This window comes from Entelurus aequoreus, linkage group LG05, assembly GCF_033978785.1.
Source record: "Entelurus aequoreus isolate RoL-2023_Sb linkage group LG05, RoL_Eaeq_v1.1, whole genome shotgun sequence".
Taxonomy (NCBI): domain Eukaryota; kingdom Metazoa; phylum Chordata; class Actinopteri; order Syngnathiformes; family Syngnathidae; genus Entelurus; species Entelurus aequoreus.
This window is the reverse complement of record NC_084735.1, coordinates 87,623,673-87,650,697: the sequence shown is the minus strand read 5'-3', so window position 1 is coordinate 87,650,697 and position 27,025 is coordinate 87,623,673. Positions and strand designations below refer to the sequence as shown.

General features: G+C 37.8%; 3 protein-coding genes across 4 annotated transcripts in view; all 3 read left to right on the top strand.

The window, feature by feature from the left end:
* Positions 1-732: 732 nt before the first annotated feature.
* LOC133651228 (CBY1-interacting BAR domain-containing protein 1-like) lies at positions 733-6,014 on the top strand. The gene is made up of 9 exons (XM_062049264.1): positions 733-767; positions 1,898-2,132; positions 2,768-2,836; positions 3,466-3,567; positions 3,661-3,666; positions 3,774-3,878; positions 3,949-4,062; positions 4,118-4,198; positions 4,255-6,014. The coding sequence occupies exons 1-9, from the start codon at positions 739-741 to the stop codon at positions 4,354-4,356; spliced, it is 843 nt and encodes a 280-aa protein (XP_061905248.1). The 5' UTR covers positions 733-738; the 3' UTR covers positions 4,357-6,014.
* A 280-nt stretch (positions 6,015-6,294) lies between these two features.
* On the top strand, positions 6,295-12,318 carry LOC133651227 (zinc finger protein 235-like). Its single transcript, XM_062049263.1, has 2 exons — positions 6,295-6,611; positions 11,364-12,318. Exons 1-2 carry the CDS (start codon positions 6,428-6,430, stop codon positions 12,017-12,019), a joined length of 840 nt encoding a protein of 279 aa, XP_061905247.1. The 5' UTR covers positions 6,295-6,427; the 3' UTR covers positions 12,020-12,318.
* A 4,121-nt stretch (positions 12,319-16,439) lies between these two features.
* The window catches only part of LOC133649911 (cyclic AMP-dependent transcription factor ATF-6 beta-like), a 20,694-nt gene continuing 10,108 nt past the window's right edge, over positions 16,440-27,025 (top strand). Inside the window, exons 1-14 of one of the 2 annotated variants that reach the window (XM_062046620.1) lie at positions 16,440-16,558; positions 16,629-16,726; positions 18,370-18,446; positions 18,551-18,623; positions 18,762-18,803; positions 19,143-19,222; positions 19,300-19,492; positions 19,560-19,652; positions 19,713-19,843; positions 19,914-20,090; positions 20,213-20,295; positions 22,520-22,828; positions 22,891-22,998; positions 26,967-27,025. The exon at positions 26,967-27,025 is cut by the window's right edge and continues 41 nt beyond it. In XM_062046620.1, coding sequence (XP_061902604.1) covers positions 16,654-16,726; positions 18,370-18,446; positions 18,551-18,623; positions 18,762-18,803; positions 19,143-19,222; positions 19,300-19,492; positions 19,560-19,652; positions 19,713-19,843; positions 19,914-20,090; positions 20,213-20,295; positions 22,520-22,828; positions 22,891-22,998; positions 26,967-27,025 — 1,498 coding nt within the window. In that variant the 5' untranslated portion in view covers positions 16,440-16,558; positions 16,629-16,653. Of the gene's footprint in view, positions 16,727-18,369; positions 18,447-18,550; positions 18,624-18,761; positions 18,804-19,142; positions 19,223-19,299; positions 19,493-19,559; positions 19,653-19,712; positions 19,844-19,913; positions 20,091-20,212; positions 20,296-22,519; positions 22,829-22,890; positions 22,999-26,966 lie in introns of both variants that reach the window. The other variant, XM_062046619.1, reaches the window with a different exon arrangement.

Below are 27,025 nucleotides of genomic sequence, written 5' to 3'. Positions count from 1 at the left end.
GTAATAACGCTTTAATAATGCCAAACTAAACAAGTCGGAGTTGACGTGATTGAAATAAGTTAATTGAAAATAGACTTTACACAACATTTAAAGTGTTTTGGTCAAAAGATGTTGGAGGAGAAGAATGTGGAGTCTCGTGTTCTGTTGTTGTAATCCCGACTGCCGCCGCTAGGTGTCGTGATGTAAGACTGCAGTGTTAATATAAACTTACATGTCATTAATATAAACTTACATGTCATTAATACAAACGTACAGTGTTGCTATAAGAGCATGCTAGACTTAAAGACGCAACCGTCGAATGAAGGAAATAGTGGCCTTTAAATCATGTCTGTACATGTCTGTACATGTGATGTCACCTGGATGTACAGCAGGGGGCAGCACTCACCTGAACATTGCTTGCAACACTCCCGTCGAAATAAAGAAGAAGAAAAGGAATCCATGGAAACGACGAAGTGTCGTTTGCCAGCCAGCTAGTTGCTAACCTGCTAGGTGCTAACCTGCTAGTTGCTAACCAGCTAGTTGCTGACCTGCTAGTTGCTAACCTGCTAGTTGCTAACCTGCTAGTTGCTAACCAGCTAGTTGCTAACCTGCTAGTTGCTAACCAGCTAAGTGCTAACCTGCTAGTTGCTAACCTGCTAGTTACAAGCCTGTTTGCTAGTTACAAGCCTGTTAGGCGCTAGTTAGCGTGGACTTGGGACGTCAGTGGTTGATTGGTTCCATTCTTACTTCTCAGCAGAGATGAGTCGAACTCCCGACGCCCGGATGAGGTATCATTTATTCATGTATCATTTATTCATGTATCATTTATTCATGTTGACAATATGAATGTGTTATTAGTGAGCGGTGTGTTCAGGGACAATCAGACAAGATGTGTCAGATGTTGACAATATGAATGTGTTATTAGTGAGTGGTGTGTTCAGGGACAATCAGACAATGTGTCAGATGTTGACAATATGAATGTGTTATTAGTGAGCGGTGTGTTCATGGACAATCAGACAAGATGTGTCAGATGTTGACAATAATGTGTTATTAGTGAGCGGTGTGTTCAGGGACAATCAGACAATGTGTCAGATGTTGACAATATGAATGTGTTATTAGTGAGCGGTGTGTTCAGGGACAATCAGACAAGATGTGTCAGATGTTGACAATATGAATGTGTTATTAGTGAGCGGTGTGTTCAGGGACAATCAGACAAGATGTGTCAGATGTTGACAATATGAATGTGTTATTAGTGAGCGGTGTGTTCAGGGACAATCAGACAAGATGTGTCAGATGTTGACAATATGAATGTGTTATTAGTGAGCGGTGTGTTCAGGGACAATCAGACAAGATGTGTCAGATGTTGACAATATGAATGTGTTATTAGTGAGTGGTGTGTTCAGGGACAATCAGACAATGTGTCAGATGTTGACAATATGAATGTGTTATTAGTGAGCGGTGTGTTCATGGACAATCAGACAAGATGTGTCAGATGTTGACAATAATGTGTTATTAGTGAGCGGTGTGTTCAGGGACAATCAGACAATGTGTCAGATGTTGACAATATGAATGTGTTATTAGTGAGTGGTGTGTTCAGGGACAATCAGACAAGATGTGTCAGATGTTGACAATATGAATGTGTTATTAGTGAGCGGTGTGTTCAGGGACAATCAGACAAGATGTGTCAGATGTTGACAATATGAATGTGTTATTAGTGAGCGGTGTGTTCAGGGACAATCAGACAAGATGTGTCAGATGTTGACAATAATGTGTTATTAGTGAGCGGTGTGTTCAGGGACAATCAGACAATGTGTCAGATGTTGACAATATGAATGTGTTATTAGTGAGCGGTGTGTTCAGGGACAATAAGACAAGATGTTGACAATATGAACGTGTTATTAATGAGCGGTGTGTTCAGGGACAATCAGACCAAGAGGATCCAGGAGCGCATCAGTAACGTGGAGAAGCATTTTGGCAAGATGTGTCAGACGTTGGCGGCGTACGGACGTAACTCAGCTCGTGTTCGGGACAAGGCGGACCTGCTGGTGCGTGAGCTGGGCCAGTATTCTGACACGGAGACTCCCAGCCTGAAGAACGCTTTGAAGCACTTTGCCAGCCACCTGGCCAAGATTCAGGACTACCGCCAAGCACAGGTGACATTCATAATAATAATAGTAGTAAGAACATTAAATAGTAGTAAGTACATTAATAATAATAATAGTAGTAAGTACATTAAATAGTAGTAAGTACATTAATAATAATAATAGTAGTAAGTACATTAAATAGTAGTAAGTACATTAATAATAATAATAATAGTAAGTACATTAAATAGTAGTAAGTACATTAATAATAATAATAATAATAGTAAGTACATTAAATAGTAGTAAGTACATTAATAATAATAATAGTAGTAAGTACATTAATAATAATAATAATAATAGTAGTAAGTACATTAATAATAATAATAGTAGTAAGTACATTAATAATAATGATAGTAGTAAGTACATGAATAATATGAATAATAGTAGTAAGTACATTAATAATAATAATAATAATAGTAGTAAGTACATTAATAATAATAATAGTAGTAAGTACATTAATAATAATAATAGTAGTAAGTACATTAATAATAATGATAGTAGTAAGTACATTAATAATATGAATAGTAGTAAGTACATTAATAATGATAATAGTAGTAAGTACATTAATAATAATAATAGTAGTAAGTACATTAATAATAATAATAGTAGTAAGTACATTAATAATAATAATAGGTGTGATGTTACAGGTGGAGCGACTGGAGGTCAAGGTCATTGAGCCGTTAAAAGGTTACAATGCTGTGGTGCGACGCAAAAGGGTAAGTCTTAGCATTACTGCTAGCATCATGTGCTCATAGCAACAAGTGTGTGTGTGTGTGTGTGTGTGTGTGTGTGTGTGTGTGTGTGTGTGTGTGTGTGTGTGTGTGTGTGTGTGTGTGTGTGTGTGTGTGTGGGTGTGTGTGTGTGTGGTCATAGTAACAAGTGTGTGGGTGTGTGTGTGTGTGTGTGTGTGTGTGTGTGTGTGGTCATAGTAACAAGTGTGTGTGTGTGTGTGTGTGTGTGTGTGTGTGTGTGTGTGTGTGTGTGTGTGTGTGTGTGTGTGTGTGTGGTCATAGTAACAAGTGTGTGGGTGTGGTCATAGCAACAAATGTGTGTGTGTGTGTGGTCATAGTAACAAGTGTGTGTGTGTGTGTGTGTGTGTGTAGTCATAGTAACAAGTGTGTGTGTGTGGTCATAGTAACAAGTGTGTGTGTGTGGTCATAGCAACAAATGTGTGTGTGTGTGGTCATAGTAACAAGTGTGTGTGTGTGTGTGTGTGTGTGTGTGTGTAGTCATAGTAACAAGTGTGTGTGTGTGGTCATAGTAACAAGTGTGTGTGTGTGGTCATAGTAACAAGTGTGTGTGTGTGTGTGTGTGTGTGTGTGTGTGTGTGTGTGTGTCCACCCAGGAGGACGTGAAGACCACTCAGAGTGCCAGAACACGAGAGTCCAAACAAATGGATCAGCTGGAAAGAACTCGCCAGAAGAACCCCTCGGACCGCCAAGTCATCGTATCTTTTACCTGTGTGTGTGTGTGTGTGTGTGTGTGTGTGTGTGTGTGTGTGTGTGTGATTGAAGTAAGTGTTCCTTGACTCTGCCTCCAGTCTCAGGTGTGTACACAGAAAGAGCAGCATTTGTGTTTGTGATGATGGTGTTGTGACGATGGTGTTGTAATGGTGTTGTGATGGTGTTGTGATGATGGCGGTGTGTGCGTCAGGCGGAGAGCGACCTGCAGCGGGCCACCATGGACGCCACACGCACCACCCGTCAACTGGAGGAGACCATGGAGGAGTTTGAGAAGCAGAAGATGCGAGACCTTAAGGTGTGCCACGGCCCAAGCCACGCCTCCTTCCAAGCCACGCCCCCACAAGGTGTGTGTGTGTGTCCTGCAGAAGATCCTGAGTGACTTTGTGACGGTGGAGATGTCCTTCCACGCCAAGGCCTTGGAGCTCTACACGCTGGCCTATCACAGCATCCACAGTGTGGAGGAGGAGGAGGACCTCAAGGTAAGCCCCGCCCACTCTCCCTCAGCGCTCACCTGACCTGCAGCGCTGCCTTCAGGTGTTCAGGAGTTCCCTGCACCCCCCCGACTACCTGACGCCAGCCAACTCCCTGGAGGGCACCGCCTCCACACCTTTCCAGGTAGGTCCCGCCCCCTCACGCTCACTTCTGTGTCCTCACCTCCGTGGTTGCCGTAGCAACAGAGAGCCTCCGGACGCCAAGCGAGCAGAGAGGAAGAGGAGGAGGATGAAGATGAGTCTGAGGAAGAGGAGGATGAAGACTCTGAGGAGGAAAGTTGATGAAGAGTCTTATTTGTTTGATTTTTATTTGTATTATTGTTGTTTCATTTTCATTTGTATTGTTTTTATTTTTATTTTTGTTGTTTAATTTTTATTTGTATTATTGTTGTTTCATTTTCATTTGTATTGTTTTATTTTTATTTTTGTTGTTTAATTTTTATTTGTATTATTGTTGTTTTATTTTTATTATTGTTGTTAAATTTGTATTTGTATTATTGTTGTTTAATTGTTATTTGTATTATTGTTGTTTCATTTAGATTTGTATTATTGTTGTTTCATTTTCATTTGTATTGTTGTTTCATTTTTATGTGTATTTTTGTTGTTTAATTTTTATTTGTATTATTATTGTTTTATTTGTATTTGTATTATTGTTGTTTAATTTTTATTTGTATTGTTGTTTTATTCTTATTGGTATTGTGGTTGTTTTATTTGTATCTGTATTATTGTTGTTTTATTTGTATTTGTATTATTGCCATCTTTGTTTTTTGTATTATTGTCATCTTTGTTGTTTAATTTTTATTTGTATTATTGTTGTTTTATTTTTATTTGTATTATTGTTGTTCAATTTGTATTTGCATTGTTACTGGTTCATTTTCATTTGTATTTTTGTTGTTTTATTTGTATTATTATTGTTTTATTTGTATTTGTATTATTGTTGTTTAATTTTTATTTGTATTATTGTTGTTTTATATATTTTTTATTATTGTTTTTTTGTATTTGTATTTTTGTTGTTTTATATTTTTTTGTATTTTTGTTGTTTTATTTGTATTTGTATTATTGTTGTTTAATTTTTATTTGTATTATTGTTGTTTTATATTTTTTTGTATTATTGTTTTTTTGTATTTGTATTTTTGTTGTTTTATATTTTTTTGTATTATTGTTTTTTTGTATTTGTATTTTTGTTGTTTTATATTTTTTTGTATTTTTGTTTTATTTGTATTTTTATTATTGCCATCTTTGTTTTTTTTGTATTATTGTCATCTTTGTTGTTTTATTTTTATTTGTAATATTGTTGTTTTATTTTTTATTATTGTTGTTTTATTTTTATTTGTTTTATTGTCATCTTTGACTTTGTCATTGTTGTTTTTATTTTTTTTATCTTCTTATATTTTGGATTTGTATTAGCTTTTTGGCTTTTTATTTTGATTTAATTGTTTTCTTTTATTTTGAATTTTTATTAGCTTTTTATTCTTTTACTTTTTATTCTTCAATTTTTTTACTTGGAATTTTATTTATTGTCTTTTATTGTGGATTTTGGCTTTGTATTTTTTTGTCTTATTTCTTTTGGAATGTTATTTGTCTTTTTGGGGGGATTTCTTTCTTTTTAATTGTCTTTTTATTATTATTTGGTTGGCTTTTTGTTTTTATTCGTCTTTTTTTGGCCTTTTTATTGTGTTTTTTATCTTTCTTTATTTGAATTTCGACTCTTTATTTGAGCTTTTTATTTGGCTTTTATATTGAGATTTGTATTTTGGATTGTGCCTGTGAAGTGTGACGATGACGTCATGAATGGAACATGTTAATAAAGAGTGTTAATGTCATAAGCATATAAGACAACAACAATGTCAATATTCATACATGACTGTAATATTCACAAGAAAACATGAAGTATTTAAATGTGACCAGCAGAGGGCAGCATGACGTCCTCTTCCTCCCTGCTGTTGAATGGCGCTTGTAGTGCGCTACTGCCACCTTCTGGATGGGAAGGGAAGGGGCCACACTTTGATTAGAAGAACGACTCAAATGAGCTCCAAATAAATATAAAATACTAGTAAATAAATATAAAATACTAGTAAATAAATATAAAATACTAGTAAATAAATATAAAATACTAGTAAGTAAATAGAAAATACTAGTAAATAAATATAAAATACTAGTAAATGTTGCCTAGAAGAAGTCATCAAAGTGAAACTTTTCTTTACCCAACTTTGAGGAGGGGAACATTGCGCATGCGTAAAATCATGTGACAGGCTGCTAACCCGGAAGCTGGCGTGTTTTCTTTCCGCTTCTTGAGGCCGAACATTCCAGCAACAATAATATCATATAATATAATAATAATATCATCGGCCAAATGTCGACCCGAGCGTGCGGCGCTTGGCGGCCGGCCGTCGAGCAGCATCTGCGGGCGGCAGCGGAACACATTGTCCGCCTGCTGGACGACCACCGCGGCATGGAAGTGGCGCAGCTCACAAGGAAAGTTCTGGAAGGAATTGTTGCTGTCGTGGATCTAATCTTAGCTCACTTGCAGCACAGCAGTAAGGAAATACCCGGATCAGCCATTACATGACGTCATCACTACTGCTCCCACACCTGCATCATCACCGTATCAGTACTATCGATACTAGCAAGCTACTTTGGATCGTCAGAAGACAAAAGTGCTTAGTAAAGTTAGCAACACGGAAGTAAATTAGAGTTATAGATATTAACATGAAAGTAAACAATAAGTACAAAGTACATATTGTACAATTACAGTACAAATTGTTGAAGAACAACATTTCTCAACAAGGAATTTAGGGAGAGAACATCAAGGTGTACATAAGAAGAGTAGTAGAGAGAACATCAAGGTGAACATAAGAAGAGAGAACATCAAGGTGTACATAAGAAGAGAGAACATCAAGGTGTACATAAGAAGAGAGAACATCAAGGTGTACATAAGAAGAGTAGTAGAGAGAACATCAAGGTGTACATAAAAAGAGAGAACATTAAGGTGTACATAAGAAGAGTAGTAGAGAGAACATCCAGGTGTACATAAGAAGAGTAGTAGAGAGAACATCCAGGTGTACATAAGAAGAGTAGTAGAGAGAAAGAAGAGTAGTAGAGAGAAAGAAGAGTAGTAGAGAGAAAGAAGAGTAGTAGAGAGAACATCCAGGTGTACATAAGAAGAGTAGTAGAGAGAAAGAAGAGTAGTAGAGAGAAAGAAGAGTAGTAGAGAGAAAGAAGAGTAGTAGAGAGAACATCAAGGTGTACATAAGAAGAGAGAACATTAAGGTGTACATAAGAAGAGTAGTAGAGAGAACATCCAGGTGTACATAAGAAGAGTAGTAGAGAGAAAGAAGAGTAGTAGAGAGAAAGAAGAGTAGTAGAGAGAAAGAAGAGTAGTAGAGAGAACATCAAGGTGTACATAAGAAGAGTAGTAGAGAGAAAGAAGAGTAGTAGAGATAACATCAAGGTGTACATAAGAAGAGTAGTAGAGAGAAAGAAGAGTAGTAGAGATAACATCAAGGTGTACATAAGAAGAGTAGTAGAGAGAAAGAAGAGTAGTAGAGAGAAAGAAGAGTAGTAGAGAGAAAGAAGAGTAGTAGAGATAACATCAAGGTGTACATAAGAAGAGTAGTAGAGAGAAAGAAGAGTAGTAGAGAGAAAGAAGAGTAGTAGAGAGAAAGAAGAGTAGTAGAGAGAACATCCAGGTGTACATAAGAAGAGTAGTAGAGAGAAAGAAGAGTAGTAGAGATAACATCAAGGTGTACATAAGAAGGGTAGTAGAGAGAAAGAAGAGTAGTAGAGAGAAAGAAGAGTAGTAGAGAGAAAGAAGAGTAGTAGAGATAACATCAAGGTGTACATAAGAAGAGTAGTAGAGAGAAAGAAGAGTAGTAGAGAGAAAGAAGAGTAGTAGAGAGAAAGAAGAGTAGTAGAGAGAACATCATTAGTGTTGCTGCAGTCACACGATACAGCCATCTATTAGTGGTGTCGATACCAAGAGTGATTTGGTGGATATATTATTTGGAACACAATCATTATTAGGTTTGTTATTGTTGACAAATTGAACAAAGTGAGAAAAAGTAACATTTAGAAGTGAAAGTAGTTTTTATTTTTAATTACTTGTTGTTTTGTTGACTAAGTTTTTGTTTACTTGTTGTTTTAGTGACTAAGTTTTTGTTTACTTGTTGTTTTAGTGACTAAGTTTTTGTTTACTTGTTGTTTTGTTGACTAAGTTTTTGTTTACTTGTTGTTTTAGTGACTAAGTTTTTGTTTACTGGTTGTTTTGTTGACTAAGTTTTTGTTTACTTGTTGTTTTGTTGACTAAGTTTTTGTTTTCTTGTTGTTTTGTTGACTAAGTTTTTGTTTACTTGTTGTTTTAGTGACTAAGTTTTTGTTTACTTGTTGTTTTGTTGACTACGTTTTTGTTTACTTGTTGTTTTAGTGACTAAGTTTTTGTTTACTGGTTGTTTTGTTGACTAAGTTTTTGTTCACTTGTTGTTTTATTGACTAAGTTTTTGTTTACTTGTTGTTTTGTTGACTAAGTTTTTGTTTACTTGTTGTTTTATTGACTAAGTTTTTGTTTACTTGTTGTTTTAGTGACTAAGTTGTTGTTTACTTGTTGTTTTATTGACTACCTTTTTGTTTACTTGTTGTTTTAGTGACTACGTTTTTGTTTACTTGTTGTTTTATTGACTAAGTTGGGATCCCAACTTGTAGAAAACATAAATATTATTACACACTTAATACTTCTTTATATTTACTTCTCTTTCATAACATTTGTAATATTTACATCTCATTCATAACATTTGTAATATTTACTTCTCTTTCATAACATTTGTAGTATTTACTTCTCTTTCATAACATTTGTAATATTTACTTCTCTTTCATAACAATTTTAGTATTTACTTCTCTTTCATAACATTTGTAATATTCACTTCTCTTTCATAACATTTGTAGTATTTACTTCTCTTTCATAACATTTGTAATATTTACTTCTCTTTCATAACATTTGTAGTATTTACTTCTCTTTCATAACATTTGTAATATTTACTTCTCTTTCATAACATTTGTAATATTTACTTCTCATTCATGACATTTGTAATATTTACTTCTCTTTCTTAACATTTGTAATATTTACTTCTCTTTCATAACATTTGTAGTCAATCAATCAATCAATCAATGTTTATTTATATAGCCCTAAATCACAAGTGTCTCAAAGGGCTGTATTTACTTCTCTTTCATAACATTTGTAATATTTACTTCTCTTTCATAACATTTGTAGTATTTACTTCTCCTTCATAACATTTGTAATATTTACTTCTCTTTCATGACATTTGTAGTATTTACTTCTCTTTCATAACATTTGTAATATTTACTTCTCTTTCATGACATTTGTAATCTTTACTTCTCATTCTTAACATTTGTAATATTTACTTCTCATCAATAACATTTGTAATATTTACTTTTCATTCATAACATTTGTAATATTTACTTCTCTTTCATGACATTTGTAATATTTACTTCTCATTCATAACATTTGTAATATTTACTTTTCATTCATAACATTTGTAATATTCACTTCTCTTTCACAACATTTGTAATATTTAATCTCATTCATTACATTTGCAATATTTACTTCTCATTCATAACATTTGCAATATTTACTGCTCATTCATAACATTTGCAATATTTACTTCTCTTTCATAACATTTGTAATATTTACTTCTCATTCATAACATTTGTAATATTTAATCTCATTCATTACATTTGCAATATTTACTTATCATTCATAACATTTGTAATATTTACTTCTCTTTCATAACATTTGTAATATTTACTTCTCATTCATAACATTTGCAATATTTACTTCTCATTCATAACATTTGTAATTATTTCTCTTTCATAACATTTGCAATATTTACTTATCTTTCATAACCATTTGTAATATTTACTTCTATTTCATAACATTTGTAATATTTACATTTCATTCATAACATTTGTAATATTTACTTCTCTTTCATAACATTTGTAATATTTACTTCTCTTTCATAACATTTGTAATATTTACTTCTCTTTCATAACATTTGTAATATTTACATCTAATTCATAACATTTGTAATATTTACTTCTCTTTCATAACATTTGCAATATTTACTTCTCTTTCATGACATTTGCAATATTTACTTCTCTTTCATAACATTTGTAATATTTACTTCTCATTCATAACATTTGCAATATTTCTCATTCATAACATTTGCAATATTTACTTATCTTTCATAACATTTGTAATATTTACATCTCATTCATAACATTTGTAATATTTACATTTCATTCATAACATTTGTAATATTCTCTTTCATAACATTTGTAATATTTACTTCTCTTTCATAACATTTGCAATATTTACTTCTCATTCATAACATTTGCAATTTTGACTTCTCTTTCATAACATTTGTAATATTTACTTCTCTTTCATAACATTTGCAATATTTACTTCTCTCTCATAACATTTGCAATATTTACTTCTCTTTCATAACATTTATAATATTTACTTCTCTTTCATAACATTTGTAATATTTACATTTCATTCATAACATTTGTAATATTTACTTCTCTTTCATAACATTTGTAATATTTACTTGTCTTTATTAACATTTGTAATATTTACTTCTCTTTCATAACATTTGCAATATTTACTTCTCATTCATGATATTTGCAATATTTACTTCTCTTTCATAACATTTGTAATATTTACTTCTCTTTCATAACATTTGTAATATTTACATTTCATTCATAACATTTGTAATATTTACTTCTCTTTCATAACATTTGTAATATTTACTTGTCTTTATTAACATTTGTAATATTTACTTCTCTTTCATAACATTTGCAATATTTACTTCTCATTCATGATATTTGTAATATTTACTTCTCTTTCATGACATTTGTAATATTTACTTCTCTTTCATAACATTTGTAATATTTACTTCTCATTCATGACATCTGTAATATTTACTTCTCTTTCATTACATTTGCAATATTTACTTCTCATTCATAACATTTGTAATATTTACTTCTCATTCATGACATCTGTAATCTTTACTTCTCATTCATAACATTTGTAATATTTACTTCTCATTCATAACATTTGTAATATTTACTTCTCTTTCATAACATTTGTAATATTTACTTCTCTTTCATTACATTTGCAATATTTACTTCTCATTCATAACATTTGCAATATTTACTTTTCATTTATAATGTTTACTTCTCAACTTTGTGGGACCAATGACTCTCCTCCCTTACAGAGGCTCCGCCCCCTACAGTCCATTGTGATCGTGAAGGTGAAGGTGTGGTGTGGCGGCGCTGCGGCGAGTGTGGGAAGTGCACGGAGGGTGATGGCGAGGAGGCGGAGCCAGTGTCTTCCAGGGAGGATCAGGAAGGAAAGCGAGAAGAAGCCCCGCCCACTGGACCCTCAGACGGTGTTGCGCAACAGCGTCAGAAGAAGAGCCCAGGTGAGCGGCAGGTGAGGAGGCACGTGTGCGAGGTGTGCGGCAGGAAGTTCTCCATGAGCCAACACCTGCAGGTGCACAGGAGGATCCACACGGGAGAGAAACCCTACACCTGCCAGGTGTGCGCCAAGGACTTCAGGCAGCTGGGCAACCTGGACGCCCACATGAAGATCCACACGGGCGAGAAGGCCTTCGTCTGCAGCCTGTGTGGGAAGACCTTCCGCCAGAAGGTGTCGCTGGAGACGCACGAGCGCTTCCACAGGAAGGACAAGGTGCACGAGTGCCGCCTGTGCCACAAGAGCTTCGTGCAGAAGGTGGACCTCAAACGCCACATGATGACCCACTCGGGCGAGAAGCCGCACGCCTGCGCCGCCTGTGGCAAGCGCTACCAGGAGAGGCGCTCGCTGCACGCCCACACCTGTGGAGGACACGCCCACAAGGTGCCGCTGTGACCCCCCAGGCCTGCTCTGATTGGCTCCTCCCACTGCTGCTCCTTTCTCATTTGCAGCGATATCAGTATCGCACTTAGCAGATACAACACACACATGATATCAGTATGTAGTGTTTCAAACATTTGGACCTATGTCAGTATCAGACTTGTTTACATCAGCAGATACAACACACACATGATATCAGTATTTAGCGTTTCAAACATTTGGATCTATGTCAGTATCAGACTTGTTTACATCAGCAGATACAATAAACACACATGATATCAGTATTTAGTGTTTCAAACATTTGGATCTATGTCAGTATCAGACTTGTTTACATCAGCAGATACAATAAACACACATGATATCAGTATTTAGTGTTTCAAACATTTGGACCTATGTCAGTATCAGACTTGTTTACATCAGCAGATACAATAAAAACACATGATATCAGTATTTAGTGTTTCAAACATTTGGATCTATGTCAGTATCAGACTTGTTTACATCAGCAGATACAACACACACATGATATCAGTATGTAGTGTTTCAAACATTTGGATCTATGTCAGTATCAGACTTGTTTACATCAGCAGATACAATAAACACACATGATATCAGTATTTAGTGTTTCAAACATTTGGACCTATGTCAGTATCAGACTTGTTTACATCAGCAGATACAATAAACACACATGATATCAGTATTTAGTGTTTCAAACATTTGGATCTATGTCAGTATCAGACTTGTTTACATCAGCAGATACAATAAACACACATGATATCAGTATTTAGTGTTTCAAACATTTGGACCTATGTCAGTATTGCACTTAGCTGATACAACACACACACACGATATCGGTATTTCATGTTTCAAACATTTGGATCTATGTCAGTATCAGACTTGTTTACATCAGCAGATACAATAAACACACATGATATCAGTATTTAGTGTTTCAAACATTTGGACTTATGTCAGTATCAGACTTGTTTACATCAGCAGATACAATAAACACACATGATATCAGTATTTAGTGTTTCAAACATTTGGATCTATGTCAGTATCAGACTTGTTTACATCAGCAGATACAATAAACACACATGATATCAGTATTTAGTGTTTCAAACATTTGGATTTATGTCAGTATCAGACTTGTTTACATCAGCAGATACAATAAACACACATGATATCAGTATTTAGTGTTTCAAACATTTGGACTTATGTCAGTATCAGACTTGTTTACATCAGCATATACAATAAACACACATGATATCAGTATTTAGTGTTTCAAACATTTGGATCTATGTCAGTATCAGACTTGTTTACATCAGCAGATACAATAAACACACATGATATCAGTATTTAGTGTTTCAAACATTTGGACTTATGTCAGTATTGCACTTAGCTGATACAACACACACACACGATATCGGTATTTCATGTTTCAAACATTTGGATCTATGTCAGTATCAGACTTGTTTACATCAGCAGATACAACACACACATGATATCAGCATTTAGTGTTTCAAACATTTGGACCTATGTCAGTATCGCACTTAGCGGATACAACACACACACGATATCGGTATTTAATGTTTCAAATATTTGGATCTATGTCAGTATCAGACTTGTTTACATCAGCAGATACAATAAACACATGATATCAGTATTTACTATTAAAAACGTTTGGATCTATGTCAGTATCGCACTTAGCAGATACAACACACACATGATATCAGTATGTAGTGTTTCAAACATTTGGACCTATGTCAGTATCAGACTTGTTTACATCAGCAGATACAATAAACACACATGATATCAGTACTTAGTGTTTCAAACATTTGGATCTATGTCAGTATCAGACTTGTTTACATCAGCAGATGCAGTAAACACATGATATCAGTATTTAGTATTTAAAACATTTGGATCTATGTCAGTATCAGACTTCTTTACATCAGCAGATACAACACACACATGATATCAGCATTTAGTGTTTCAAACTTTTGGACCTATGACAGTATCGCACTTAGCAGATACAACCTTACAAGGTATTAAAGAGTTCTAAACCTTACAAGTACTCCACTATAAATATGTATGTACTCCACTATAAATATGTATGTACTCCACTATAAATATGTATGTACTCCACTATAAATATGTATGTACTCCACCATAAATATGTATGTACTCCACTATAAATATGTATGTACTCCACTATAAATATGTATGTACTCCACTATAAATATGTTTGTACTCCACTATAAATATGTTTGTACTCCACTATAAATATGTATGTACTCCACCATAAATATGTATGTACTCCACTATAAATATGTATGTACTCCACTATAAATATGTATGTACTCCACTATAAATATGTTTGTACTCCACTATAAATATGTATGTACTCCACTATAAATATGTATGTACTCCACTATAAATATGTTTGTACTCCACTATAAATATGTTTGTACTCCACTATAAATATGTATGTACTCCACTATAAATATGTTTGTACTCCACTATAAATATGTTTGTACTCCACTATAAATATGTATGTACTCCACTATAAATATGTTTGTACTCCACTATAAATATGTTTGTACTCCACTATAAATATGTATGTACTCCACTATAAATATGTATGTACTCCACTATAAATATGTATGTACTCCACTATAAATATGTTTGTACTCCACTATAAATATGTATGTACTCCACTATAAATATGTATGTACTCCACCATAAATATGTATGTACTCCACCATAAATATGTTTGTACTCCACCATAAATATGTATGTACTCCACTATAAATATGTTTGTACTCCACTATGAATATGTATGTACTCCACCATAATGTACTCCACTATAAATATGTTTGTACTCCACTATAAATATGTATGTACTCCACCATAAATATGTATGTACTCCACTATAAATATGTTTGTACTCCACTATAAATATGTATGTACTCCACCATAAATATGTTTGTACTCCACTATAAATAAGAATGTACTCCACCATAAATATGTTTGTACTCCACTATAAATATGTATGTACTCCACTATAAATATGTTTGTACTCCACTATAAATATGTATGTACTCCACTATAAATATGTTTGTACTCCACTATAAATATGTATGTACTCCACTATAAATATGTATGTACTCCACTATAAATATGTATGTACTCCACTATGAATATGTTTGTACTCCACTATAAATATGTATGTACTCCACTATAAATATGTATGTACTCCACTATAAATATGTATGTACTCCACTATAAATATGTATGTACTCCACTATAAACATGTATGTACTCCACCATAAATATGTATGTACTCCACTATAAACATGTATGTACTCCACCATAAATATGTATGTACTCCACTATAAATATGTTTGTACTCCACTATAAATATGTTTGTACTCCACTATAAATATGTATGTACTCCACTATAAATATGTTTGTACTCCACTATAAATATGTTTGTACTCCACCATAAATATGTATGTACTCCACCATAAATATGTTTGTACTCCACTATAAATAAGAATGTACTCCACTATAAATAAGAATGTACTCCACCATAAATATGTTTGTACTCCACTATAAATATGTATGTACTCCACTATAAATATGTATGTACTCCACTATAAATATGTTTGTACTCCACTATAAATATGTATGTACTCCACTATAAATATGTTTGTACTCCACTATAAATATGTTTGTACTCCACTATAAATATGTATGTACTCCACTATAAATATGTATGTACTCCACTATAAATATGTATGTACTCCACTATAAATATGTATGTACTCCACCATAAATATGTTTGTACTCCACTATAAATATGTTTGTACTCCACTATAAATATGTTTGTACTCCACTATAAATATGTATGTACTCCACTATAAATATGTATGTACTCCACTATAAATATGTTTGTACTCCACTATAAATATGTATGTACTCCACTATAAATATGTTTGTACTCCACTATAAATATGTTTGCACTCCACTATAAATATGTTTGTACTCCACTATAAATATGTATGTACTCAACTATAAATATGTTTGTACTCCACTATAAATATGTATGTACTCCACTATAAATATGTATGTACTCCACTATAAACATGTATGTACTCCACCATAAATATGTTTGTACTCCACCATAAATATGTTATAAATGACTCTTCAAGTAGAAATGCTATCAATCTCTTGGGACATTTCCCTTGCAAACATCATTGTCACGAGATTGAGCAACGCCATTGGCCGCCTCTTCCCGTCAATCAAAAACGCGAGCGTTCTATTGGATCACACCTCCCAACCAGAGATTAGAGCACCGCCTCCACGTTTAAAGCCTCTCATTGGTGTTTGAGCCGTCAATCACTGTTACTCTGGCCGCCATTGGCTGATTTCTGCCAGGTGGGCGTTACACCAAAACAGGACATTTCCTCGTCTGTTTCACGCGCAGCTAAGAGCTAACGACAGCTAGCGAAAAGGCGGCGATATCAGAGCTAAAATGAAAGTGGAAGTACAATTTTGGTAAAGTGAGATGCAACATTCACTCATGTGTATACTAGCTGAGTGCTACATTCATTCATGTGTATGCTAGCTGAGTGCTAAAGCCGCCAGGGACGATGAGTACGGATCTTGTATCGGACGTGTACACTCGCTTCTTCGCCGATAACCTCCTGACCAGCGAGGACTGGGGTGAGTCGACATGACGTCATGCTATCACCTCCACAACCTTGTTGGAGTCTGACGTCATCTGACGTAGGAGTTTAGGCCTTGTGTGGTGCTCTGCCGTGACGTCACAGCTAGCCCAATTGTGTTTTCCGCATTGTGCGAACCCGGATGTGGCCATTGTATTAGGGACACGAGCAACACAGCTTTGGTACTAGTTATTATTAACTAGTACTAGCAACACTCTGTCAGACACAGGTGTAGTACTAGTACTATTAATTACTACTAGTAGCACTATTAGGCAACACTCTGTCAGACACAGGTGTAGTACTAGTATTACTAATAACTACTAGTAGCACTATTAGGCAACACTCTGTCAGACACAGGTGTAGTACTAGTATTACTAATAACCACTAGTAGCACTATTAGGCAACACTGTCAGACACAGGTGTAGTACTAGTATTACTAATAACCACTAGTAGCACTATTAGGCAACACTGTCAGACACAGGTGTAGTACTAGTATTACTAATTACTACTAGTAGCACTATTAGGCAACAGTCAGACACAGGTGTAGTACTAGTATTACTAATTACTACTAGTAGCACTATTAGGCAACACTCTGTCAGACACAGGTGTAGTACTAGTATTACTAATTACTTCTAGTAGCACTATTAGGCAACACTCTGTCAGACACAGGTGTAGTACTAGTATTACTAATTACTACTAGTAGCACTATTAGGCAACACTGTCAGACAGGTGTAGTACTAGTATTACTAATGACTACTAGTAGCACTATTAGGCAACACTGTCAGACAGGTGTAGTACTAGTATTACTAATTACTACTAGTAGCACTATTAGGCAACACTGTCAGACACAGGTGTAGTACTAGTATTACTAATTACTACTAGTAGCACTATTAGGCAACACTCTGTCAGACACAGGTGTAGTACTAGTATTACAAATTACTACTAGTAGCACTATTAGGCAACACTCTGTCAGACACAGGTGTAGTACTAGTATTACTAATTACTACTAGTAGCACTATTAGGCAACACTGTCAGACACAGGTGTAGTACTAGTATTACTAATTACTACTAGTAGCACTATTAGGCAACACTCTGTCAGACACAGGTGTAGTACTAGTATTACTAATTACTACTAGTAGCACTATTAGGCAACACTCTGTCAGACACAGGTGTAGTACTAGTATTACTAATTACTACTAGTAGCACTATTAGACAACACTGTCAGACAGGTGTAGTACTAGTATTACTAATGACTACTAGTAGCACTATTAGGCCACAGTCTGTCAGACACAGGTGTAGTACTAGTATTACTAGTAGCACTATTAGGCAACACTGTCAGTACTAGTACTACTAGTAGTGATAAGTCCCCTCCCTAATCATTAGGGACAGTGTTGTTAGACTTCGACAACTTGAGTGATCCACAAGTAAATAGTTCAACACAGTAGTTCAGTTACAAAGATGGCATAAGTTAAAGTAGCAATGATAGTCACAGGTGTGGTGAAATTAGTCTCTGCATTTGACCCATCACCCTGGATCACCCCCTGGGAGGTGAGGGGAGCAGTGAGCAGCAGGAATCATGTTTGGTGATTTAACTCCCAATTGCAAGTGTTGATGCTGAGTACCTAATGAAGTGTCCTACAGACGCCTGCCTGTACAGCTGTGACAGCGTGGAAGACGACCATGACGACCATGACACCGTGTCCAAGTACGACACGTCGGTACGTACTGCTTGCCCTTTGACCTTTGCGGTCACATGACCTGTTGGCGTTGCCTTGGAGACACGCACGAGTCTGACTTCCTGTGCCGTCTTCCTGGCCGGCAGTTTGACAACGACCTGGTGCTCACGCTGGATGGCGGCGGCCCCTCATCACCGTGGCAACACCCGTGTCACGCAGGTGAGGAAGTGCGTGCACGCTCAGCATGTGCACTACTGATTGTGTGTGTGTGTGTGTGTGTGTGTGTGTGTGTGTGTGTGTGTGTGTGTGTGTGTGTGTGTGTGTGTGTGTGTGTGTGTGTGTGTGTGTGTGTGGCAGGTGATGCCAGCAGTCAGGGGAGTGCAGAGCCCATGGAGTTGTGTAAGTCATGTGTGTTGTTGTCGTGGCAATGTCTATCATCGTCATGGCAATGTCTGTAGTCGTCATGGCAATGTCTATCATCGTCATGGCAATGTGTGTTGTTGTCATGGCAATGTCTATCATCGTCATGGCAATGTGTGTTGTTGTCGTGGCAATGTCTATCATCGTCATGGCAATGTGTGTTGTTGTCGTGGCAATGTCTATCATCGTCATGGCAATGTGTGTCGTTGTCGTGGCAATGTCTATCATCGTCATGGCAATGTGTGTTGTTGTCGTGGCAATGTCTATCATCGTCATGGCAACGTGTGTCATCGTCATGGCAACGTGTGGCGTGTACAGTGTTGCAGGTCAAATCTGAACCGCCGTCTCCTGCATCGTCGCCAGAGGCGGAGCGCTTGCCGTCATCGCCCGATCCTCAGGTGCGTACCTGAGTCTGCCACCTTTAAGCCCCGCCCCTGTGAGTGCGTGCTGGTGACGGTGCAGGTGTGTGTGGCAGCTCCCGGTGAAAAGCGAGAACCCTCCCACTCCTCCCCACATGTTTGGAGACGTCATGTCCCCCCCGCTGGGCTCCGTGGAGGTCACCGTGGCGACCACAGCTGCCTCGCCCACCCGCGGGGGCGGGGAGACGCAGCCGGCGCTTACCACACGGCTTCACGCTGTCATGGCCGCCATGCAAACGCAGGCCGCAGGTGAGGATGGATGCTTGATGATGTCACAGGCAAAGAGAGGCTCTGATTGGTTGTGTGCCACTGTCAGTTCTTCCCGACATACAGCCCCGCCCCCTGTGCGTGGCCCACACGCCCACTCTTGTCCTGCAGGGCGTACCCGCCATGGAGCAGACGCCACCAGGTGAGACATGTGACCAGTGGACTGATGACATCATCACTGATGCTGCGCCATCTTGTCCAGTGCTCTGCCTGGCGCCCGCTCCCGTGGTCAAGGTGGAGCCGCTCTCGCCCGCCCTCCCCCGCCACGCGCCCCCCAGCAAGACCATCGTCCCTGCCACGCCGTTGCCCAGCAACCACTGTAACGACATCGACGTGAGTCCTCCTCCTCCTCCTCCTCCTCCTCCTCCCGGCCGCCCCTCTTTATGCCGCCATGTGCGTCCAGATGAAGGTGCTGAAGCGTCAGCAGAGGATGATCAAGAACCGAGAGTCTGCGTGCCAGTCCAGGAAGAAGAAGAAGGAGTACGTGCACAACCTGGAGCTCCAGCTCAGGAACGCCCAGCAGGAGAACCTCAGACTGCGCCAGGAGAACCAGGAGCTGAGGGACAGACTGGAGGGCAAGGTCTGTGGAACACCACCTGCAGGTTCTCTCTCTCTCTCTCTCAACACACCTACCTGTGTGTGTGTGTGTGTGTGTGTGTGTGTGTGTGTGTGTGTGTGTGTGTGTGTGTGTGTGTGTTTTAGTGTGGAGAGACAAGCAGCAACAAGCGAGCAGTGTGTGTCATGGCTCTTCTTCTCTTCATCACCTTCAGCTTTGGACCTGTCAGGTAACTACACTCTGATATCACAATCGTTGATACACTTGCGATATCACAATCACTGATACACTTGTGATATCACAATCGTTGATACACTTGTGATATCACAATCACTGATACACTTGTGATATCACAATCGTTGATACACTTGTGATATCACAATCGTTGATACACTTGTGATGTCACAATCATTGATACACTAGTGATATCACAATCGTTGATACACTCTGATACCACAATCGTTGATACACTCTGATATCACAATCATTGATACACTGTGATATCACAATCGTTGATACACTTGTGATATTACAATCATTGATACACTGTGATATCACAATCGTTGATACACTTGTGATATCACAATCGTTGATACACTCTGATATCACAATCATTGATACACTGTGATATCACAATCGTTGATACACTTGTGATATCGCAATCGTTGATACACTCTGATATCACAATCATTGATACACTAGTGATATCACAATTGTTGATACACTAGTGATATCACAATCGTTGATACACTCTATCGCAATCGTTGATACACTCTCATACCACAATCGTTGATACACTCCGATATCACAATCATTGATACACTGTGATATCACAATCATTGATACACTTGTGATATTACAATTGTTCATACACTAGTGATATCACAATTGTTGATACACTTGTGATATCACAATTATTGATACACTTGTGATATCACAATTGTTGATATACCAGTGATATCACAATTGTTGATATACTCTGATATCACAATCATTGATACACTCTGATATCACAATCATTGATACACTCTGATATCACGATCATTGATACACTCTGATATATAATAAATGGGTTATACTTGTATAGCGCTTTTCTACCTTCAAGGTACTCAAAGTGCGATATCACAATCATTGATACACTGTGATATCACAATCGTTGATACACTAGTGATATCACAATCGTTGATACACTCTGATACCACAATCATTGATACACTATCACAATCGTTGATACACTTGTGATATTACAATTGTTGATACACTAGTGATATCACAATCATTGATACACTGTGATATCACAATCGTTGATACACTTGTGATATCACAATCGTTGATACACTCTGATATCACAATCATTGATACACTGTGATATCACAATCGTTGATACACTTGTGATATCGCAATCGTTGATACACTCTGATATCACAATCATTGATACACTAGTGATATCACAATTGTTGATACACTAGTGATATCACAATCGTTGATACACTCTGATATCGCAATCGTTGATACACTCTCATACCACAATCGTTGATACACTCCGATATCACAATCATTGATTCCCTGTGATATCACAATCATTGATACACTTGTGATATTACAATTGTTCATACACTAGTGATATCACAATTGTTGATACACTTGTGATATCACAATTATTGATACACTTGTGATATCACAATTGTTGATATACCAGTGATATCACAATTGTTGATATACTCTGATATCACAATCATTGATACACTCTGATATCACAATCATTGATACACTCTGATATCACGATCATTGATACACTCTGATATATAATAAATGGGTTATACTTGTATAGCGCTTTTCTACCTTCAAGGTACTCAAAGTGCGATATCACAATCATTGATACACTGTGATATCACAATCGTTGATACACTAGTGATATCACTATCGTTGATACACTCTGATACCACAATCATTGATACACTCTATCACAATCGTTGATACACTTGTGATATTACAATTGTTGATACACTAGTGATATCACAATCATTGATGCACTTGTGATATCACAATCGTTGATACACTTGTGATATCACAATTGTTGATACACTAGTGATATCACAATCGTTGATACACTTGTGATATCACAATCGTTGATACACTAGTGATATCACAATCATTGACACACTAGTGATATCACAATCGTTGATACACTTGTGATATCACAATCGTTGAAGCACTGGTGATATCTTAATCATTGATACATTTATGATATCACAATCATTGATACATTTATATCGCAATAATTGATGCACTTATGATATCATATTCCTTGATACATTTATGATATCACAATTATTGAGTGATCATTAGTGATTTGTGAATATGATATTAGTTCTTGCATCTAGTTGCTTAAGTAAGTTTGATGAGTGATTTATGAATACATCAGTTAGTTGAGTCTGCACTGTGGTCTGCAGCATCATGGACAGGAAGTTGACACCAGCCTTCCAAGATGGCGGCGGGTCCTTTTCGAGTCGCCGGCTGCTGGATATGCACCTGACACCTGAAGGCAAGCTTCACCTTACACCTGAAGGCAAGCTGCACCTGACACCTGAAGGCAAGCTGCACCTGACACCTGAAGGCAAGCTGCACCTTACACCTGAAGGCAAGCTTCACCTTACACCTGAAGGCAAGCTTCACCTTACACCTGAAGGCAAGATGCACCTTACACCTGAAGGGGAAGGAAAGATAGTTCCAGAAGATGAGGGCGGGACTTTTGAGTTCAGGTGAGTTAGGTCAGCTGACTGTGACCTTTGACCTGATGCTGACCTTGGATGTTGTCCTTCAGGAACACCAGCAACACCTTCAGTGACACCAAGGAGCTCCTCCTCCATGACCTCCAACGCTACTTTAACTCCGCCCACTGTCCACAGTTCAACCGCTCAGAGTCGCTCAGGTCAGCACGCTCCTTTAAGCTCCTCCTTCTTTATGCTCCTCCTCTTTTAATGTCCTCCTTCTTTATGCTCCCCCTCTTTTACGCTCCTCCTTCTTTAATATCTTTATATACGCTCCTTCCTTCTTTATGTTCCTCCTTCTTTAATCTCCCTCTTTATGCTGCTTCCTTCTTTACGCTTCTTTCTTCTTTACTCTCATTCCCCCTTCATGCTTCTTTCTTCTTTACTCTCATTCCTCCTTCATGCTTCTTTCTTCTTTACTCTCATTCCCCCTTCATGCTTCTTTCTTCTTTACTCTCATTCCTCCTTCATGCTTCTTTCTTCTTTACTCTCATTCCTCCTTCATGCTTCTTCCTTCTTTACTCTCATTCCCCCTTCATGCTTCTTCCTTCTTTACTCTCATTCCCCCTTCATGCTTCTTTCTTCTTTACTCTCATTCCCCCTTCATGCTTCTTTCTTCTTTACTCTCATTCCCCCTTCATTCTTCTTTACTCTCATTCCCCCTTCATGCTTCTTTCTTCTTTACTCTCATTCCTCCTTCATGCTTCTTTCTTCTTTACTCTCATTCCTCCTTCATGCTTCTTCCTTCTTTACTCTCATTCCCCCTTCATGCTTCTTCCTTCTTTACTCTCATTCCCCCTTCATGCTTCTTTCTTCTTTACTCTCATTCCCCCTTCATGCTTCTTTCTTCTTTACTCTCATTCCCCCTTCATTCTTCTTTACTCTCATTCCCCCTTCATGCTTCTTTCTTCTTTACTCTCATTCCCCCTTCATGCTTCTTTCTTCTTTACTCTCATTCCCCCTTCATGCTTCTTCCTTCTTTACTCTCATTCCCCCTTCATGCTTCTTCCTTCTTTACTCTCATTCCCCCTTCATGCTTCTTCCTTCTTTACTCTCATTCCTCCTTCATGCTTCTTCCTTCTTTACTCTCATTCCTCCTTCATGCTTCTTCCTTCTTTACTCTCATTCCTCCTTCATGCTTCTTCCTTCTTTACTCTCATTCCCCCTTCATGCTTCTTCCTTCTTTACTCTCATTCCTCCTTCATGCTTCTTCCTTCTTTACTCTCATTCCTCCTTCATGCTTCTTCCTTCTTTACTCTCATTCCTCCTTCATGCTTCTTCCTTCTTTACTCTCATTCCCCCTTCATGCTTCTTCCTTCTTTACTCTCATTCCCCCTTCATGCTTCTTCCTTCTTTACTCTCATTCCTCCTTCATGCTTCTTCCTTCTTTACTCTCATTCCTCCTTCATGCTTCTTCCTTCTTTACTCTCATTCCCCCTTCATGCTTCTTCCTTCTTTACTCTCATTCCCCCTTCATGCTTCTTCCTTCTTTACTCTCATTCCTCCTTCATGCTTCTTCCTTCTTTACTCTCATTCCTCCTTCATGCTTCTTCCTTCTTTACTCTCATTCCTCCTTCATGCTTCTTCCTTCTTTACTCTCATTCCCCCTTCATGCTTCTTCCTTCTTTACTCTCATTCCTCCTTCATGCTTCTTCCTTCTTTACTCTCATTCCCCCTTCATGCTTCTTCCTTCTTTACTCTCATTCCCCCTTCATGCTTCTTCTTTCTTTACTCTCATTCCCCCTTCATGCTTCTTCCTTCTTTACTCTCATTCCCCCTTCATGCTTCTTCCTTCTTTACTCTCATTCCCCCTTCATGCTTCTTCTTTCTTTACACTCTTTACTCTTTTACTATCCTTCCTTTTTTACTGTCCTTTATTCTTTACACTCATTCCTTATTTATGCTCATTCCTCCTTTTTTAATGTCCTCCTTCTTTAACTTTTTTCTTTCACGTCCTCCTTCTTGAATGTCCTTCTATGCGCTCCTCCTTCTTTAACATCCTCCTTCTTTACGCTCCCTCTTTAACGTCCTTCTTTACGCTCCTCCTTCTTTAACGTCCTCCTTCTTTATGCTCCTCCTTCTTTAACGTCCTCCTTCTTTAACGTCCTCTTTCTTTAACATCCTCCTTCTTTACGCTCCTCCTTCTTTAATGTCCTTCTTTAACGTCCCCCTTCTTTACGCTCCTCCTTCTTTAATGTCCTTCTTTACGCTCCTTCTTTAACGTCCCCCTTCTTTAAGCTCCTCCTTCTTTAACGTCCCCCTTCTTTACGCTCCTCCGTCTTTAACGTCCTCCTTCTTTAATGTCCTTCTTTACGCTCCTCCTTCTTTAACGTCCCCCTTCTTTACGCTCCTCCTTCTTTAACGTCCCCCTTCTTTACGCTCCTCCTTCTTTAACGTCCTCCTTCTTTATGCTCCTCCTTCTTTAACGTCCTCCTTCTTTAACGTCCTCTTTCTTTAACATCCTCCTTCTTTACGCTCCTCCTTCTTTAATGTCCTTCTTTAACGTCCCCCTTCTTTACGCTCCTCCTTCTTTAATGTCCTTCTTTACGCTCCTCCTTCTTTAACATCCCCCTTCTTTAAGCTCCTCCTTCTTTAACGTCCCCCTTCTTTACGCTCCTCCGTCTTTAACGTCCTCCTTCTTTAATGTCCTTCTTTACGCTCCTCCTTCTTTAACGTCCCCCTTCTTTACGCTCCTCCTTCTTTAACGTCCCCCTTCTTTACGCTCCTCCGTCTTTAACGTCCTCCTTCTTTAATGTCCTTCTTTACGCTCCTCCTTCTTTAACGTCCCCCTTCTTTACGCTCCTCCTTCTTTAATGTCCTTCTTTACGCTCCTCCTTCTTTAACGTCCCCCTTCTTTAAGCTCCTCCTTCTTTAACGTCCCCCTTCTTTACGCTCCTCCGTCTTTAACGTCCTCCTTCTTTAATGTCCTTCTTTACGCTCCTCCTTCTTTAACGTCCTCCTTCTTTACACTCCTTCTTTAACGTCCTCCTTCTTTAATGTCCTTCTTTACGCTCCTTCTTTAACGTCCTTCTTTAATGTCCTTGTTGAAAGTGGTGGTTGTTGAAGGTGGTGTACGTTGTAGGTGGTGGTTGTTGAAGGTGGTGTATGTTGAAGGTGGTGTATGTTGTAGGTGGTGGTTGTTGACGGTGGTGTATGTTGAAGGTGGTGTATATTAAAGGTGGTGTATGTTAAAGGTGGTGGTTGTTGAAGGTGGTGGTGGTTGAAAGTGGTGTATGTTGAAGGTGGTGTGTGGTGTATGTTGGAGGTGGTGTATGTTGAAGGTGGTGTATGTTGAAGGTGGTGGTGTATGTTGAAGGTGGTGGTGTGTGTTAAAGGAGGTGTATGTTGAAAGTGGTGTATGTTGAAGGTGGTGTATGTTGAAGGTGGTGTATGTTGAAGGTGGTGTGTGTTGAAGGTGGTGTATGTTGAAGGTGGTGTATGTTGGTGTATGTTGAAGGTGGTGTATGTTGAAGGTGGTGTATGTTGGTGTATGTTGAAGGTGGTGTATGTTGAAGGTGGTGTATGTTGGTGTATGTTAAAGGAGGTGTATGTTGAAGGTGGTGTATGTTGGTGTATGTTGAAGGTGGTGTATGTTGAAGGTGGTGTATGTTGGTGTGTGTTGAAGGTGGTGTGTGTTGAAGGTGGTGTATGTTGGTGTATGTTGAAGGTGGTGTGTATGTTGAAGGTGGTGTGTATGTTGAAGGTGGTGTATGTTGAAGGTGGTGTGTGTGTTGAAGGTGGTGTATGTTGGTGTATGTTGAAGGTGGTGTGTATGTTGAAGGTGGTGTGTATGTTGAAGGTGGTGTATGTTGAAGGTGGTGTGTGTGTTGAAGGTGGTGTATGTTGAAGGTGGTGTATGTTGGTGCATGTTGAAGGTGGTGTGTGTTGAAGGTGGTGTGTGTGTTGAAGGTGGTGTGTGTTGAAGGTGGTGTGTGTGTTGAAGGTGGTGTGTGTCTTGAAGGTGGTGTCTGTGTGTTGAAGGTGGTGTGTGTCTTGAAGGTGGTGTGTGTGTGTGTTGAAGGTGGTGTGTGTGTGTTGAAGGTGGTGTGTGTGTGTTGAAGGTGGTGTGTGTGTTGAAGGTGGTGTGTGTGTTGAAGGTGGTGTGTGTTAAAGGTGGTGTATGTTTCAGGCTGGCAGCAGAGTTAAGAGGTTGGGTTGACAGACATCAGATCAACAACAACAACAAGA

What these genes read in the sequence shown, in the direction of transcription:
- LOC133651228 (XM_062049264.1), top strand. Translation starts at nt 739, where the DNA reads ATGAGTCGAACTCCCGACGCCCGGATGAG. An exon ending in AGAAGATGCGAGACCTTAAG is followed by an intron (nt 3,879 to 3,948) that starts GTGTGCCACGGC and finishes TGTGTCCTGCAG; the next exon opens with AAGATCCTGAGTGACTTTGT. An exon ending in AGGAGGAGGAGGACCTCAAG is followed by an intron (nt 4,063 to 4,117) that starts GTAAGCCCCGCC and finishes CGCTGCCTTCAG; the next exon opens with GTGTTCAGGAGTTCCCTGCA.
- LOC133651227 (XM_062049263.1), top strand. Translation starts at nt 6,428, where the DNA reads ATGTCGACCCGAGCGTGCGGCGCTTGGCGGCCGGCCGTCGAGCAGCAT. An exon ending in AGCTCACTTGCAGCACAGCA is followed by an intron (nt 6,612 to 11,363) that starts GTAAGGAAATAC and finishes CCTCCCTTACAG; the next exon opens with AGGCTCCGCCCCCTACAGTC.